This window comes from Triturus cristatus, chromosome 3_1 (genome assembly GCF_964204655.1).
Source record: "Triturus cristatus chromosome 3_1, aTriCri1.1, whole genome shotgun sequence".
Taxonomy (NCBI): domain Eukaryota; kingdom Metazoa; phylum Chordata; class Amphibia; order Caudata; family Salamandridae; genus Triturus; species Triturus cristatus.
The window spans coordinates 806205759-806219696 of record NC_140583.1 but is presented as its reverse complement, the minus strand read 5'-3'; the positions used below and the strand labels follow the sequence as shown (position 1 = coordinate 806219696).

At 42.9% G+C, this 13938-nt stretch overlaps 1 protein-coding gene across 10 annotated transcripts in view; it reads right to left on the bottom strand.

Annotated features, from left to right (window-relative positions):
* IFT54 (intraflagellar transport 54) overlaps positions 1-13938 on the bottom strand; it is a 543753-nt gene that overhangs the window by 371391 nt on the left and 158424 nt on the right. For all 10 annotated transcript variants that reach the window (XM_085645129.1, XM_085645127.1, XM_085645123.1 and 7 more), the window contains exons 3-4: positions 12292-12453; positions 9668-9808 (exon numbers count right to left, since the gene is read on the bottom strand). In XM_085645129.1, coding sequence (XP_085501255.1) covers positions 9668-9808; positions 12292-12453 — 303 coding nt within the window. The remainder of the gene's footprint in view (positions 1-9667; positions 9809-12291; positions 12454-13938) is intronic.

Sequence of the window (13938 nt, the reverse complement as noted above, 5' to 3'; positions counted from 1 at the left end):
GTTGTTGGATGCCCCCTTACTGTCTATAATAAATGATACAGTTAATATTTGTCTGGGCCGTGATCGACAACAGACCCAGCTGCAACCAAATTAGACATTGTGGAGTGGCTGTCAGTGGATTGAAAATCTTCCTTATCTTGCCCATAAATTATGTTTCTATTCTCTTAATAATTGTTGGCAGCCGGCATATGGCTCCATAAGTGCATACTAATGCCAGCTTGGAATTAGGTACAGTCACAGTAAATGCAATGGCATTTCCATCATATTTTGGGACAAAGCATTTTATAGTTTCAGATCTAACCGTCAGTTACTGTTGCAAATATTCCATATGGGCTTTTCAGTTTAGTTTGTTATCGATTTTAATTCCCAGATATTAATAGGTGGGCACCTGCTTGATTTCATCCGGCCCTATAAACCAGGTGTAGCGGGCTTTTTACAACTGAATGCCATGAACTTTTGTTTTACTTATGTTGATTGGTAGGTCATTAGTCAAACTGTATGCAAGTCAGCTCGCCAGCTGGTTTTGGAGCCCAGTCTGCATAGTTGCTAACATCACAAAACCTTTGGCGTAAGCCAGTGATTCTACTTCAGTGCTTTCTAGTTTAGGGAAGTCACTCCTCACTCCCCGCAGCGCCTCTGTGAGATTAGAGATATATCAATTGAAAAAAGACTGGGCTTAAATGCAACCTTCTTTTAGCCCGTTATTGGGGAGTATTTTTTGGGACATTCTTTTACCATGTGTCGCTGTGTAAATCCATTATAGGTTTTAGCAGACCGGTGTCAATTCCCCGATTTAGACCACAATTTGGCTATGTTTACTCTATTGAAAGCCATTGAGAAGTCAATAAAATACCAAATTAGGTTTTAACTTTTAACTCTTAATACTCTCTAGATAAGGATAGCCAGCGCCAATATGTATCAATAGTACAGCTATCTTTCTGAAAGCTGGCTTGGTGGAATGCTAATCTCTTGACTGTAATGACCCATTTTTGAAGGAAAGTTAATAAATGCTTAGCAAAGATTTGCCCTTCCACGTCAAGCAGAGTTATCAGATTATAGCTCTTCAGAGAATGTTTAGGGCTGTGCTTATAAAGACAGGAGAACTTGCCATGCATGTAGCACTGAGCTGATTATGATGGCCAACAACACGCTCCAGCAGGCAGGTCTTTCTTCATCATTGTCAATGAAAGGCCATTTGGGTGAGGGGCTCTCAAATTAATACATTCAGAGAGGAGTCATTTAACCACCTCTGGTAATGTGCCATAACTGTCTTGGCCGCCGATGTTATTGGCAGAGGAAGTATTTAGTGTTGGACCTCTGTAAAGTGCTTCTAGATGTTCTTTCCATGCTAAGTATGGAATGCGGCTGTCTCCCCCTGATCTAATTGACTTGGTTCCCAGAACACTTAGGCCCCAGAATTTCCTTTAACTTTTTTGCGAATTGCATTAAGTAACTCGATCCATAGACAGCCTGTTGTTTTCTCTTGAGCTTATAATTTTCCAGCTTCTGCCATTTTTTTAGTTGCTTTATGGCTTGGGAATTATCCAGCGACGTGGTCATCTTATATAGAATTCTTAGTTGTCTTCTTACTGTTTTTTTAAATTTTTTCAACTTTGCAGATTTTAATCAGGGATGATTATAGCTGGTTTTTTAAAATGGAAGAATTTTTCGTTTTTGAAGATAAAAAAAAAAAATGTCTCTTTTATTAGATTGGTGCACTTTTGAAGATCCCACACTTGACTACCTGCCATCTCTTCTGCTTCTTTCATGAGATCCATATAAAATGGTTGACTCCATATTTCTTGTATCTGTTTATTCAGGGAGCAGGACCATATAATCTATTAGCTCACCCGCTGGTTGTTTGTACCAGGTGTACTCTTCGATATGCTTACACAGTGTTAAATGCTGTAGATTGTGATTACTTTCAGATCTCTGGATTATATAAATGTCTTTTATCTTTTGGAAACTTGTGATGTCCACTTCATAGCATTCAGCCCATAACAATTCTAGGTATTCATATACTTTATTGTACTTCACTCCAGCCTCAGTAAGGATACTGGAATCATAACAATTTACATACTACTGTAACCAGTATTGTTAATCCTTGCTCTCCTCCCTCCTGAACTGGCTAGGAATAGGAGTAAAAGGATATGCAGGAGGCAGACACAAAGTTGCAGCAACAAAGTTGCATATTTAGAGAGTGATTCAGATTCACCCATTGAGTAAAGCTTCAGGATGCCAATCAAGTATAGTGCTAGGAGCTGTTCAACAGAAGTCTGCAATGCCACAGATGGCGCTTTTGCTTTGGTGAACTGTATATGAAGTCGCAGATAAAGATGTCTGTTGATTTATCAAATTTTAAGAATAAGTGACTCAATTAATCAGCAATAGTTACGTTTCATGCTCTATTGGATTATGAGATCTGACATTGAGTGGCAGACTACAAACTGCAAGATTGCAGATGACCCACAATGCAAATTCTCCATGGGCAGAATGAAGCTATCTACAGCCTCGTCAAGTTTCTTAACAAGTTGACCATCTGGAGAATCAATAAAGGAGGCGAGAACAAGCATAAAAAAAAACCTTCCACAGGGCAATTACAGATAGTCACCCCCTTATAGGCCATCTCTCCACTCCCATCACCGAACAACAGAGACACTGGAACATATAGGTCTGATCACTGCGACCAAGAAATCTAGGATGGGAAATCCCAGGCCTGGAAAAGCATCTATAATATACTGAAGATCAACTACCGTTCATGATAGAGTCTGATCATCGTGTCCACTTCCAGATTTATTTCCTATGCAAAAGGCATGCAGGTATTCTCATTAGAATAGCACCCGAGCTGAGTTACAAACTTGCAATGAAAGAATTAGACAAAGTATTTTCCTGCTAGTTTAAAGCAGCTATGCTTTAATTCTGAAGGTCTATGCCATCAGCTCCTATCTCCATCTGTGTCAAGTCAAATCTGTCAGTTTTTCAACATCAATTGTATAGATTCTCGAATTTTGCCTGCCAAAGAGATCTCAGTGGTTTATAAATGACTTTCACAGCTTCAGACTCCAACAAGATGTCCACATTCAGGAGTTGTTCTCCTGCACATCTTTCAAGATCAGGACTTCATTTAGCTTGCAGGGTATTTCTCAAAATTCCTCATCCAAATGTGTTTTCTATTTTGTGGGGCCTTTTTTGATGCAGCACGAGTAATCTAGTTACAATGTGTTTGTCTTTTTCTACACAGTAGTGGATCTGCTTAGCCTTTCATGCTTCATTAATAAAACCTGCTCTACCGCATTATGTTCAAGCTCCCTAACTCCAAATTTGATGAATGACTTTACCAAATGTGAGGACAGCGTTACTTTGGATGAGCCATGGTCAATAATACATTAGTGACTTAAATGAAAACTACTCAGTACATTGTTATGTTATGTTATGTTATGTTATCCAGAGTTTTGTTAAGCGCTCAGCTACTCAGACAGAGTGTCCCGGCGCTGACAGACCCTAGACCATAAAGCTTCTACAGGGAGGAGGACTTACAGGCTGAACAGCCGAGTTTTGAGCTTCTTTCTAAAGGTCGTCAAGTTATCGCACTTTCTTAACGCCAGAGGGAGGGCATTCCAGGCGAGTGGCGCTAGGTGTTTAAAGGAACGCCCTCCGATCCGGGCGCGCCTAATTGCCGGGACCACGGTCAGAGACAGTGACGCAGAGCGCAAGGTTCTGGTGGGTCGATGAAAACCGATCCTCTTTCTCATATAGAGAGGGCCAATACCATGAAGCGTTTTAAAGGTCATGGTAAGTGCCTTGAATTCAATACGCTTCTGAATGGGGAGCCAGTGCAGGGATTGCAGTAGTCCTGTGGCATGGGAGCGATGGCTAAGGCCAAAGATAGCACGCGCGGCCGAATTCTGCACCACCTGTAAGCGTGAGAGAAGGCACTTGGGGAGACCCAGGTACAGGACATTGGCGTAGTCAAGCCTGGAGCCTATCAAGGCCTGCACCATGATCTTCCTGTGGGCTATGGACAAAACAGGGAGAAATTTTCTTAGCATTTTTAAAATGCCAAAGCATTGACCAACTAGGCTCAAGATCTGGGGTTTCAGGGTGAGACAGTTGTCCATCTTAACGCCAAGATTTTTAGCCACCGAGGCCACATCAGCAGGGGGAAACATATCAGCAGGCCACCAAGACCTCCAGCATGGATCAGGAGGGCAACCGAAGAAGAGTTGCATTTTAGCTGATTGCATTGGAACCATGTAAAGACCGCGGCCAAACAGCTCTTAATACGGTCCCCATTGAAATCCATATTTTTGCTGCCAGTGAAAAGAAGCTGAGTGACATCGGCGTAAGAAACAATCTGGGCTCCAAAAGACTCGACCAGCGCAGCCAGAGGGGACATATAAATGTTGAAAAGGATCGGACTTAGTATAGATCCTTGAGGAACTCCTACTTCCAAAGGCGGCACTGTCGCCGAGTACGGAGGTGCCCAGACTGTCTGTTGGCGGTTGGTCAAAAAGGACTTGAACCATTTAAACACCGTACCTCCAACCCCAATCTCCCCGAGGCGGGTCAATAGGCGGTCATGAGGAACGGTGTCAAACGCCGCAGAGAGATCGAGTAACACCAGCAGTGCTTTTCCCCCAGAGTCCTGAACTTCCTTGATGGCCTCCACCACCTCTAACAGAGCGGTCTCTGTGCTCATGTTCGTACGGAAGCCGGATTGGGTGTGGTGCAAGAGGCCGTGGGCCTCCACAAAATGAGAAAGGACAGACTGGACGTGCTTTTCTGTCACTTTAGCCAAAGCAGGGAGTAAAGAAATAGGTCGATAGTTAGCATGGACATCCCGATCCAATGACGGTTTTTTCAGGAGCGGAATGACCATTGCCTGTTTCCAGGCAGACGGCACAGTCCCTGTAAGCAATGAACAGTTTAGAATTGGATTCACCAGGGGGTTAATAGCACAAGCTATTTTAGCTAAAAACTTTGCGGGACATGGGTCCAGAGGAGAACCGGATCTTATTTTAGCAAGGAGTTCCAGTGAAGATTGGAGTGCAATCGGTCGAAAACTCACCAGACTAGGATTAACCAAGTCCGAGGTAGCGGCCTTAGTTTCAGGACAAGGCGCTCCCCCCCGTGCGAGAGCAGGAAAGGTAGCCTGAATGCTTTTAATTTTATTAGCAAAAAAACTGGCTAATTGCCGAACCCAAGGTTCCGAAAAAGAGCACCTAGGTGTAATAGCCACTGGTGAAGTAAATTCCTTCACAATTGTGAAGATTTCTTTGCTGGTGTTAGCAGCCTCCTCAATCCGATGAGCGAAGTAGGCTTTTTTGGCCAGGTAAATGTCCTTGTGATAGGCCCTGGCACAGCTTCTGTAGGCCTCCTTCAGCGGGTACAGATACTTTGCTCGCCAAGCTCTTTCTGCTTTTTTGAAGAGCCTTCTACTAGAGTTAAGCGCAGGCGTAAACCATGGGGCCGATGCACGCGGGGATTTTTTATACAGCTGCCTAGGCGGGGCTAAAACCTCTAGGCACCGTACAAGCCACTCCTGAGAGCGCGCAAGGTCTGATTCTAAATCGCCCGTGAAAGAGCAGGGGTGGGTTAGTCGATACTGATCGATCATTTCCACGGTTACTAAGTGGAAAGGACGCGACCGCAGGGCTGGACATCCCACACCTCTGCTAGTCTTGCTGGCTTGCGCCTGGATATTAAAAGCCACCAGAAGATGGTCGGACCATAACACTGGGAGAGGGGGCACAACTGTCACAAAGGTGGTGGAAAAAATCTGATCCAGAGTGTGTCCTTTATTGTGGGTGGGCAGCGTGACGTAGGGAAAAAGGCCCAGTGGGCTAGTAATATCTAAAATTTTAATAGTATCGGACGCCTCCGTCTTATCAAAGTGAACATTAAAATCACCCAAAAGAACAAGATGCTTAAATTGAACGCTCATGCCTGAGATCACAGTGTCCAGCTCCTCATTAAAAGATCCGACCGGGCCAGGGGGTCTATAGACCAATAAACCAGCGCAAGATTGACCGGGGGAGAGTGTAAGACAGAAACCGAGTGCTTCAGCCCCTCGAATGTCGTCAGTTGGTATAATGGAACACTCGAAGCGTCTGTCTATTACCAATGCCACTCCTCCCCCTTTGCCTGTGCTCCGATCCTTCCTTAATATGAAAAAAAACGCGGGCAGGGTGTTAGCTATATCTGGGCCTGACGCTTCGCCGAGCCATGTTTCTGTAAGGAACAGGCAGGCGGGCTTAGAATCGGTAAGGAAGTTAAACAGGTCCAGAGCATGTTTGCTCATAGACCGTGTGTTCAAAAGAGCACAGCTGAAAAAACGGGCTGCAGAGGCCCGCTCTGTTGATGCGATTATGGATTGGCTAGACTTTGTACCCTCTGTATCCGTCAGCCTACCCCTCAGTGACCAGCCACAGCTAGTGCAGTGATGTCTACTCCGAGTAGCAGGGTCAAAGATACTGCACCCGCTGTAACTGTGTTGTCTGAGGGCATGAAGCTGTTGGGCGGAGTAGACTAAGGTTTGCTCATGGGAATGGCTCTCTAGAACCCAGCCCCGCCCGCATCCGTCCGCCTCCGGGACGCTGACGGGCGCAGACGGGCATTCCTTAGGCGCTCCTTTGGCGCGGGAAAGGCGCATCCGCTGCGCGGAGGCATCCCCGTATCACTTTATAGTTCCTGCCCGTGAGGCAGCAAGCCTAGTCCGCCGACTGGCAAGCCTGCCTCACCCAAGATGGCCGCGGCGCGAGCGTCCGACCCGATGCACGAGTCTGCAGTGCGAGGGACGCCCGGACAGCGCTGAGGGAGAAATGAAGGCGGGGGACCAGCGACGAGACCCCTGGAGCACCAACAGGATACTTCAGAGCCTCTACGGTAAGAGCCGAGATCCCCAACCACAGTAGAGAGTACAGCGAGAATGTCTCCCGGCTTTCCGCCTCAGGAGAAAGAGGACAAAGTGCAAAAGACGCTAGGACAGATACACAAATACACAATACAATGGTTTAAAAATTAATTAAAAAGCACTAGAAGCAGTGCGCAATTTGTGCAAAATAGGCAAATAGGCAATTTGTGCAAATAGGCAAGATTAGCTATGGGCTGCCACACGAGGCTCAGCCGCCCCGGGAGTCTCTATGGCATAGGTCTGAGAGCCTGCATTATTTGCTCAATCCTACAAGGGCCACTGCATGGAGGAGAGGTGTTTCAAGAGGGAAGTGTGCCTTCACTGATTCACCCACTGAGATTTCGCATTTACTTCGTATTAGGGTTCCGTGGTGTACGTTTACTTTTATCAGGCATGTGCAACTTTGGTACAGCACAAGTGGAGCCAGATGTAGCACCTGCAACACATGGAAACCTTGTGATATGTAACCATATTACAAGCAGTAGCAGGGATTTGGTGCCAGTGACAATGTTCTTAACCCGTTCAGCGCGGTGCGGATTTCCGCGCCGCGCTGAAGATTCCGTGCGCGGGCGGGGCCATGACGGAGCGGTTCCGTCATGCGCACAGCGCAACCGAGGCACGTGACGGAACCGCTCCGTCACAAGTGTCGAAGGGGTTAAATTACTTGATAGCTTTCCAAGAGTTTGATAACACTCAATCTGTTGACATAACTGGAGGGCGAAATTTATAGTACAAAAATTAGTGTCATGCCCTAGGAGAATCTGTGAAAATGTTCATTTGATCAAACAGACCTGAAATTAGTAGAAAGAAATGTTAATTTGTTTAGAAATCGTCAGTTACAAATCATCAGTGTTGGGTGCTGCAGAATATACATGGTAAACAAACTAAAAACCCAAGCGGGGGTTTCCCAACACAGTTCATTTTCCAACACATTTCATTTAGCATGGATGCAAAAGGTTCAGAGTGATTTGAATATTTTCCATTCTTTGTTTGATTTTTCAGTAACATCTCATAGAGACAGGACTACTGACAGTACAAGGCAAGCATTGGTAAAAAACTAGATAATATTTTTTTTTATAGGCTGGTGATATGAAAACATTCTGTGAAAGCATGATCTGGGGATTTTGAAGGGTATATGTAACCTATGATGTTGCGTTGAGGAACTTTCTTGCTAGAAATACTAAAATATATGTATCATTGAACCAGTGATTTAAACCCATTTCCCTTATGTAATACATAACTATAAAATTATGTCTTTCACATTTGAACATTGCATGTTTTAATAATTAATAGTGTGATATGTCTTCATGCATTGTTGTGCCAAAAGAGCATATCACGCTGCGACTTGGTTTGAGAGACTTTGCAAGCCTCAATTTGCAGACAGCTCAGTTCCCAAGATGGTGCCTGTCACATAACTCTTGGTGGGGGTTAAATCATTCACTTGAGTCAGCATAAAAACGGAATCAGTTGACTTTTGCCCAGCCACACTGAAAATTGCTTGAATTGATTCTTCGGTCTCAGATGGCATCAGACATTTGCTTTGTGTCACTTCTTTTACCCTTCCTAGTGATCTGTCCTTTTTGAAAATGTCTGCAGTATTTTCATCTGTGCAATCCTATCAGCCATATGGCGAGTTTGCAATACCAAACCTAGGGTGCAGATTTTGCCATTTTACAGTGACATCCAGGCATATTTTTCCATAAATTTTCTCATGCCTTTCACCTCGGTAGACACACGCTTACCTTTGATTAAACAAGAGAGTAGATACAGAGACTGACCAAAACAAAGCTCATTGCAAGAGATGCAGTGGAGATTGCAACAAAGCAACCAAGACAGTCAAACAATGTTTCTTGTTCATTGAACTATCTGAAGCCTAAGACACTGATCAACATACAATACCACTGGAAAGGTTGACACAGGGCAGGCATAACAGGTAGGGCTCTGCAATGGCTCATATCAATTTTTAACAACCACAGTCAGAAATCTAGGATTGGGGCTGACAATTCCTCCACTCTCCCAGTTTCCTGAAGCTTTCATAAACAATCATCTCTCTTGTCTACTGTTCAACTTTTGCATATTCCCCTTGGCACAGCTTCTTCAAAGGTTCCAGGTGAACGTCTATCTTAAGAAATCCACCTCTGCCTGGGAAACAATTCTTCTGAATCCTACCAACATCACCTAGACCATATTATGCACTCAACATGTATGAATGGACTCACAACTGAGATTCTAGTATTGGGAGAGTTTGAGCCCTTCATTTGGCATCATACCCTGCAACTGCTCATTAAACCTCTGCACGGAATGTGGGCAAACTTTTGGATGCCAAACTTTTATACATGCTAGAAGGGAGCTTCAAAACTACATTTTTATCCGCAATGGAGCTCTTTGCTCCCAACCCCTACAGGAGATGCCAACATTTACCCCTTTTCCCTGAAGTCTGTTTTAGAGCCCACTTTATTGATTTCATTTTTTCTTTGTCTCTGCTGGCGATCCCTTATCTGTGTCTCTGCTACATAAACTCAACAGTATGCAGGAGGTGACAGTGTTCACCTCTCTCTCCCCTGAGATAGTCCTAAATATCTTCAGGCACATAAAGAGATTCATAAGTGTTCAGTTTATGACCCTGAAGGATATCTCTGACCTTACTCTAGTCTCTTTGAAGAAGATAGCATTACTCACCTGAGTCCCCAATGCAGGTAAAAGATACATACTTGTCACATTCCCCATTTCTCGACAGTGAGTGCCAGAACTCACCTCTCTATCTTTCTGACTCTTCCGCTCATCTTCTTTGGACTCTCGATTCTCTTTATCTTGTGATTTGGAGGTAGATATTTTTCCTTTCGGATCTAATTTCTCACCAGCCAAGACTTTCCTCACGGCATCATCACTGGACAACTGCAGGTGACAGGAACACAAACCAAATACAATAAGGACTAAACAGCAACCCACTTACATAAACTGCAAAAAGGGCATTCAGAACTGTGGTGAAATCCACAGAGAGAGCAAGAAAAACACGGAACCCCCAACTCTTAAGAAGGGATCAGTGAGGGTAAAGCGGTGGTTTTTCTCAAGAACAGTACTATTGTTATATCATGTATCTGAAAAGAAGTCCATAACCATCCCAGGAAAGGAAATAAGCAAGATTCACATCTACAGCACAGGGTGGCTTAGGCTCAGGTTTTCACACCTAGGACTTTAAATACGATGAAAACACTGCACTTTAGCTAATGCCATAACAACAATTTCAGGCATTGGTAATTACTCGGGCCGCAACTCAATTCATCCCTACTTTGCACGCCATGTCATCTCAGACTGGACCCAGCTATATGCAAATCAGTTTTGACCCTGCTCCATTTAAAACAGTCCAACTCAAACTACTAAGCCAGGACCGGATGCACCCTAGCTATGGGCTCATCAACTCTGTACAGCTTGGCTCCAGTGACACAGTGTGCCTGGCCTGGCAGTTCGGCTTGGACTGTTGAGTGGAGCGGGGTCAAGCTGGATTTGCATATAGCTGGGTCCAAAATGAGGTGGCGTAGTGGGCTAAAAACGATGGATTGGGATGCGGCCCGAGCGACTACCAGTGGCTGAGATTAATTCAAACATTCCACCCATCACCTTGTTGTTGCAATAACAATAATTTCAAGCAGATGTGACAAGCATGCATTTGTTTAATTTCTTTTTCGATTAGCATCATTTGCAACCATCTAGAAGGTGACACTATTTGATTAAACAACTTCAGAACCACTGCATCTTACGAAAATTGGTCATATGCAATATAACATTAAAAAAAATTGAAGGTGGTTTATGGCTTCCACTGGCTCTTCTAAATCTAATCATTCAAAGCACTCCTTATATCACTTTCTGGGGAAAAAATGCCACAAATGTATTTTCCTATGAAACATGAAGCACCAGTTACAGATCTTTGTTAATCTGTGAATACTGCTGTAAATTAAGTATATGGTACAGCAACATAGAGTGTAGGTTTCAGATCACGCAGAGCACCACAACATATTTAACAAGAGCATTGTGTCATCTATTAAACAGGAAAGAGGGCTTTTTGCAAAAAATGATGTTCATCACTGAACAAGTAACCTGGGGCCTGACATCATCATACACAGCTTTAACGTATAAAGCACTGTGGAGACACAGAATTTCACTGGTTTAATGGAGACCCTCCTGCAGCATCTTTACACAAGCAATCGAGGGAAGTCCTAAGGGAGAGATTCCCCCGCATGTACAATTGTTCCAGCCAAACAATGATATATGTAAGACTGACAGAAAAAACATTTACAGGAGGGATGATCAGAATGGCAGGAATCCACAAAAGAAACAATCAATCCCTAAGCTCCCCGGAGTACTTATTTCCTGCTTTCCATCCATGCAGACCTAATTCTTCTTCTCTTCACAAAGACCTCGGTAGGGTGTCCCACTTTACCCCCATTTAAAAAAAACAAAATATTTTTTTCTACACCAATCCAAATTATCACAAAAGATTCTCACTGTAACACTTTCAATAAAGACTATACATGCCTTTGTCACTAACATTTCAAATCCTCCTCAGGTGTATAGAATGTTATTAAAAGAAAATCTACTTGTCATTGGGATGAGATGCTTCAGACGTCTTATTGTCCTGTTAAAAAACTCCAGTTTTCCCATCTGGGACTATTTTCTCATTAATCATAAGAACTCTAGTAGTACCAGGCTCTGATAATGCCATGACTCTTGGTATACCAAGGACTGGACTGTAGCATCGTATCAATTATGCAATTTTTGGGATTATATCAGACTCTGGATATACCCAGAGCTCTCCAAAATTCATATAATAGCAGAGGTCAAACATGTAATGATGCAGATTACGTAAGGGTTCTGTTTAGTTTCTCAAAGTGTGTCCTGTAAAAGGAGACGGACACATCGGTGCATTAACTGAACATGTCTATGCATAATGTCCGTATTAATCTTTGCATTGCAAAATAATAAACTGATGTGAGGCACAGGGACCCCCACTGTTGTGCTCACTAGAAAAATACAACAACAAAAGGCTCATCATCTAGTTATAAACCTTCCTGTTTGCTGGCATGATGTACATAGATTCTTCCCTCTTTGTCATTTATGGGATATGCTATCACACAACACATTAAGTGAGCTGGATTAGTTGAAGAAGGTGTTTAAGGGCAGCCATTGATAAACAAATTCAAAATGCAATGCACTTCACAACCACCACCAAAAGAAGCCTAGTGATTTCCATGAATCCCAGTGAGGATTCACACCTTCATCCTGTCACATGACTGGGAAGTAATTAGAAGAACTTCCAATCTCGGAGAGGGACTGAATTCCTCACCCATTCCATGGTGGCAAAGAAATAGTGTCAGACCAACCTTATTGAGACAGCATTTAGCAATAGCTTGGAGCAGTTCATTGGTCTTCTCAGGCTCATGTCCTGCTACCACGCGGGCTGGCTTCACTGAAAGAGGTTCCCCTAGTACCATTGTAACCACATCCACTGCCTTCTGTAAGAAATTGATCTTGGCTTCCTTATCCTGTGAGGAGAGAATATTTGGTTAAAGCACAAAAAGATCATTGTATGGTACGCATCTGTACATGTAGAAATCATTTTGAGTATTAAATTTAGTAGGTTTTGTGTTTTAAAATATGAAGATTTCAGCAGCAGTGCAAGCCTAACTCTGATACAAAAGAGATCTGTAGAGATAATACCACTGGAAACATTCCTCACATAAAGAAAACAGGTACATCAAAATGGAGAGTAGCCTCTGTCTTTTACACTTAATTCATACAACTAAAAAATCTGGGACTCCATAAGGACATATATATTTTCCCCCTTCCTATAAACTTATGATATGTCCTGTCCACAGAGAAGGAGAACTACAGCATTTGTTCATAGTATAAATAAATGCAAAGCGGATGTGGAAGCATAAATGAGATATTGAACAACTGTCCTTCATGTTGCAGTCTTCATCATGATTTCACGAACCCTGCACCTGCACACACCCTGACTCTTGCAGTTAGGCAAGGTTGTTGGCTAGATTTTCATGGTTAGGATTTTTGTATGCTGGGAAAAGTCTATTCAGATCTGTTAAGGTGTTTGTCAGATCTAAATAAAACTGGAGAATCTTCCAAGCATAAACACAATGAAGTCTTCTCTACTTAAAAAGAAGGATTTAGAAAAAAGGAGAAACACCTTTTCATAACCATCCCACAGAACCATAAGCAAAATGGTCTCAGGATCACCAGAAAAACAACTGATGATTTCATCACAATCACATCATTGATAGCAACTGGTTCAAAAAGCTTACTTTCCAAAACTGAAAGAAGATTAATTAAATTATAAATTGGATCTGATCACCTAAAAGTGTGCAATAAATGCAGAACCCTTCAAGGTGTTGGTTAGCAAAGGAAGTCTACCCAGAAAACATTTGTTTTCCCAGCTTCTATAAGAAATGCTGCATAACATCATCTATATGATTTCACCTGGATACCAGCCTTGGTACAGCTACACATGAAAGAGAAACCATTATCTGGGAAACAATTTGATGTGTTGATCTTCTTAGCAATAGTCCAGTGGCAGAATCAAAGCTATTTTGTTTCATACTCCTGTTTGGTAGAAAGTCTAATGGCCCTGGACCCTGCCTTCTGAAATGAAGAATACATATTCATCAATTGAGAGAAATAATAAAAAATAAAGTGTCATTAATTGGACAACAGTGCCTCTGCATCAGGAGTTTAGAATAGGTTTCACAAATTGCTTATATTTTCAAAAACTACTAGCAATTACAACTGGAAATGTGACAGCAGATTCAAGGCAGCCCAAACTCTGTAGACTTGCGAATGATCTTTAGTAAGGGAGAATAATACTTATAGGAAGCGTTTTCCCAAATCCAGAAGAAACGTGCTCCTTAAAGAAAAGGAAACTCAACCCCCCCTTTAAGCAAACTGGCAATTCTTCTGGAAACAAAGATGTTCAACTGTGGTTGGCGCATAAGCTTGAGTAAACTGAAGGCTCTAAG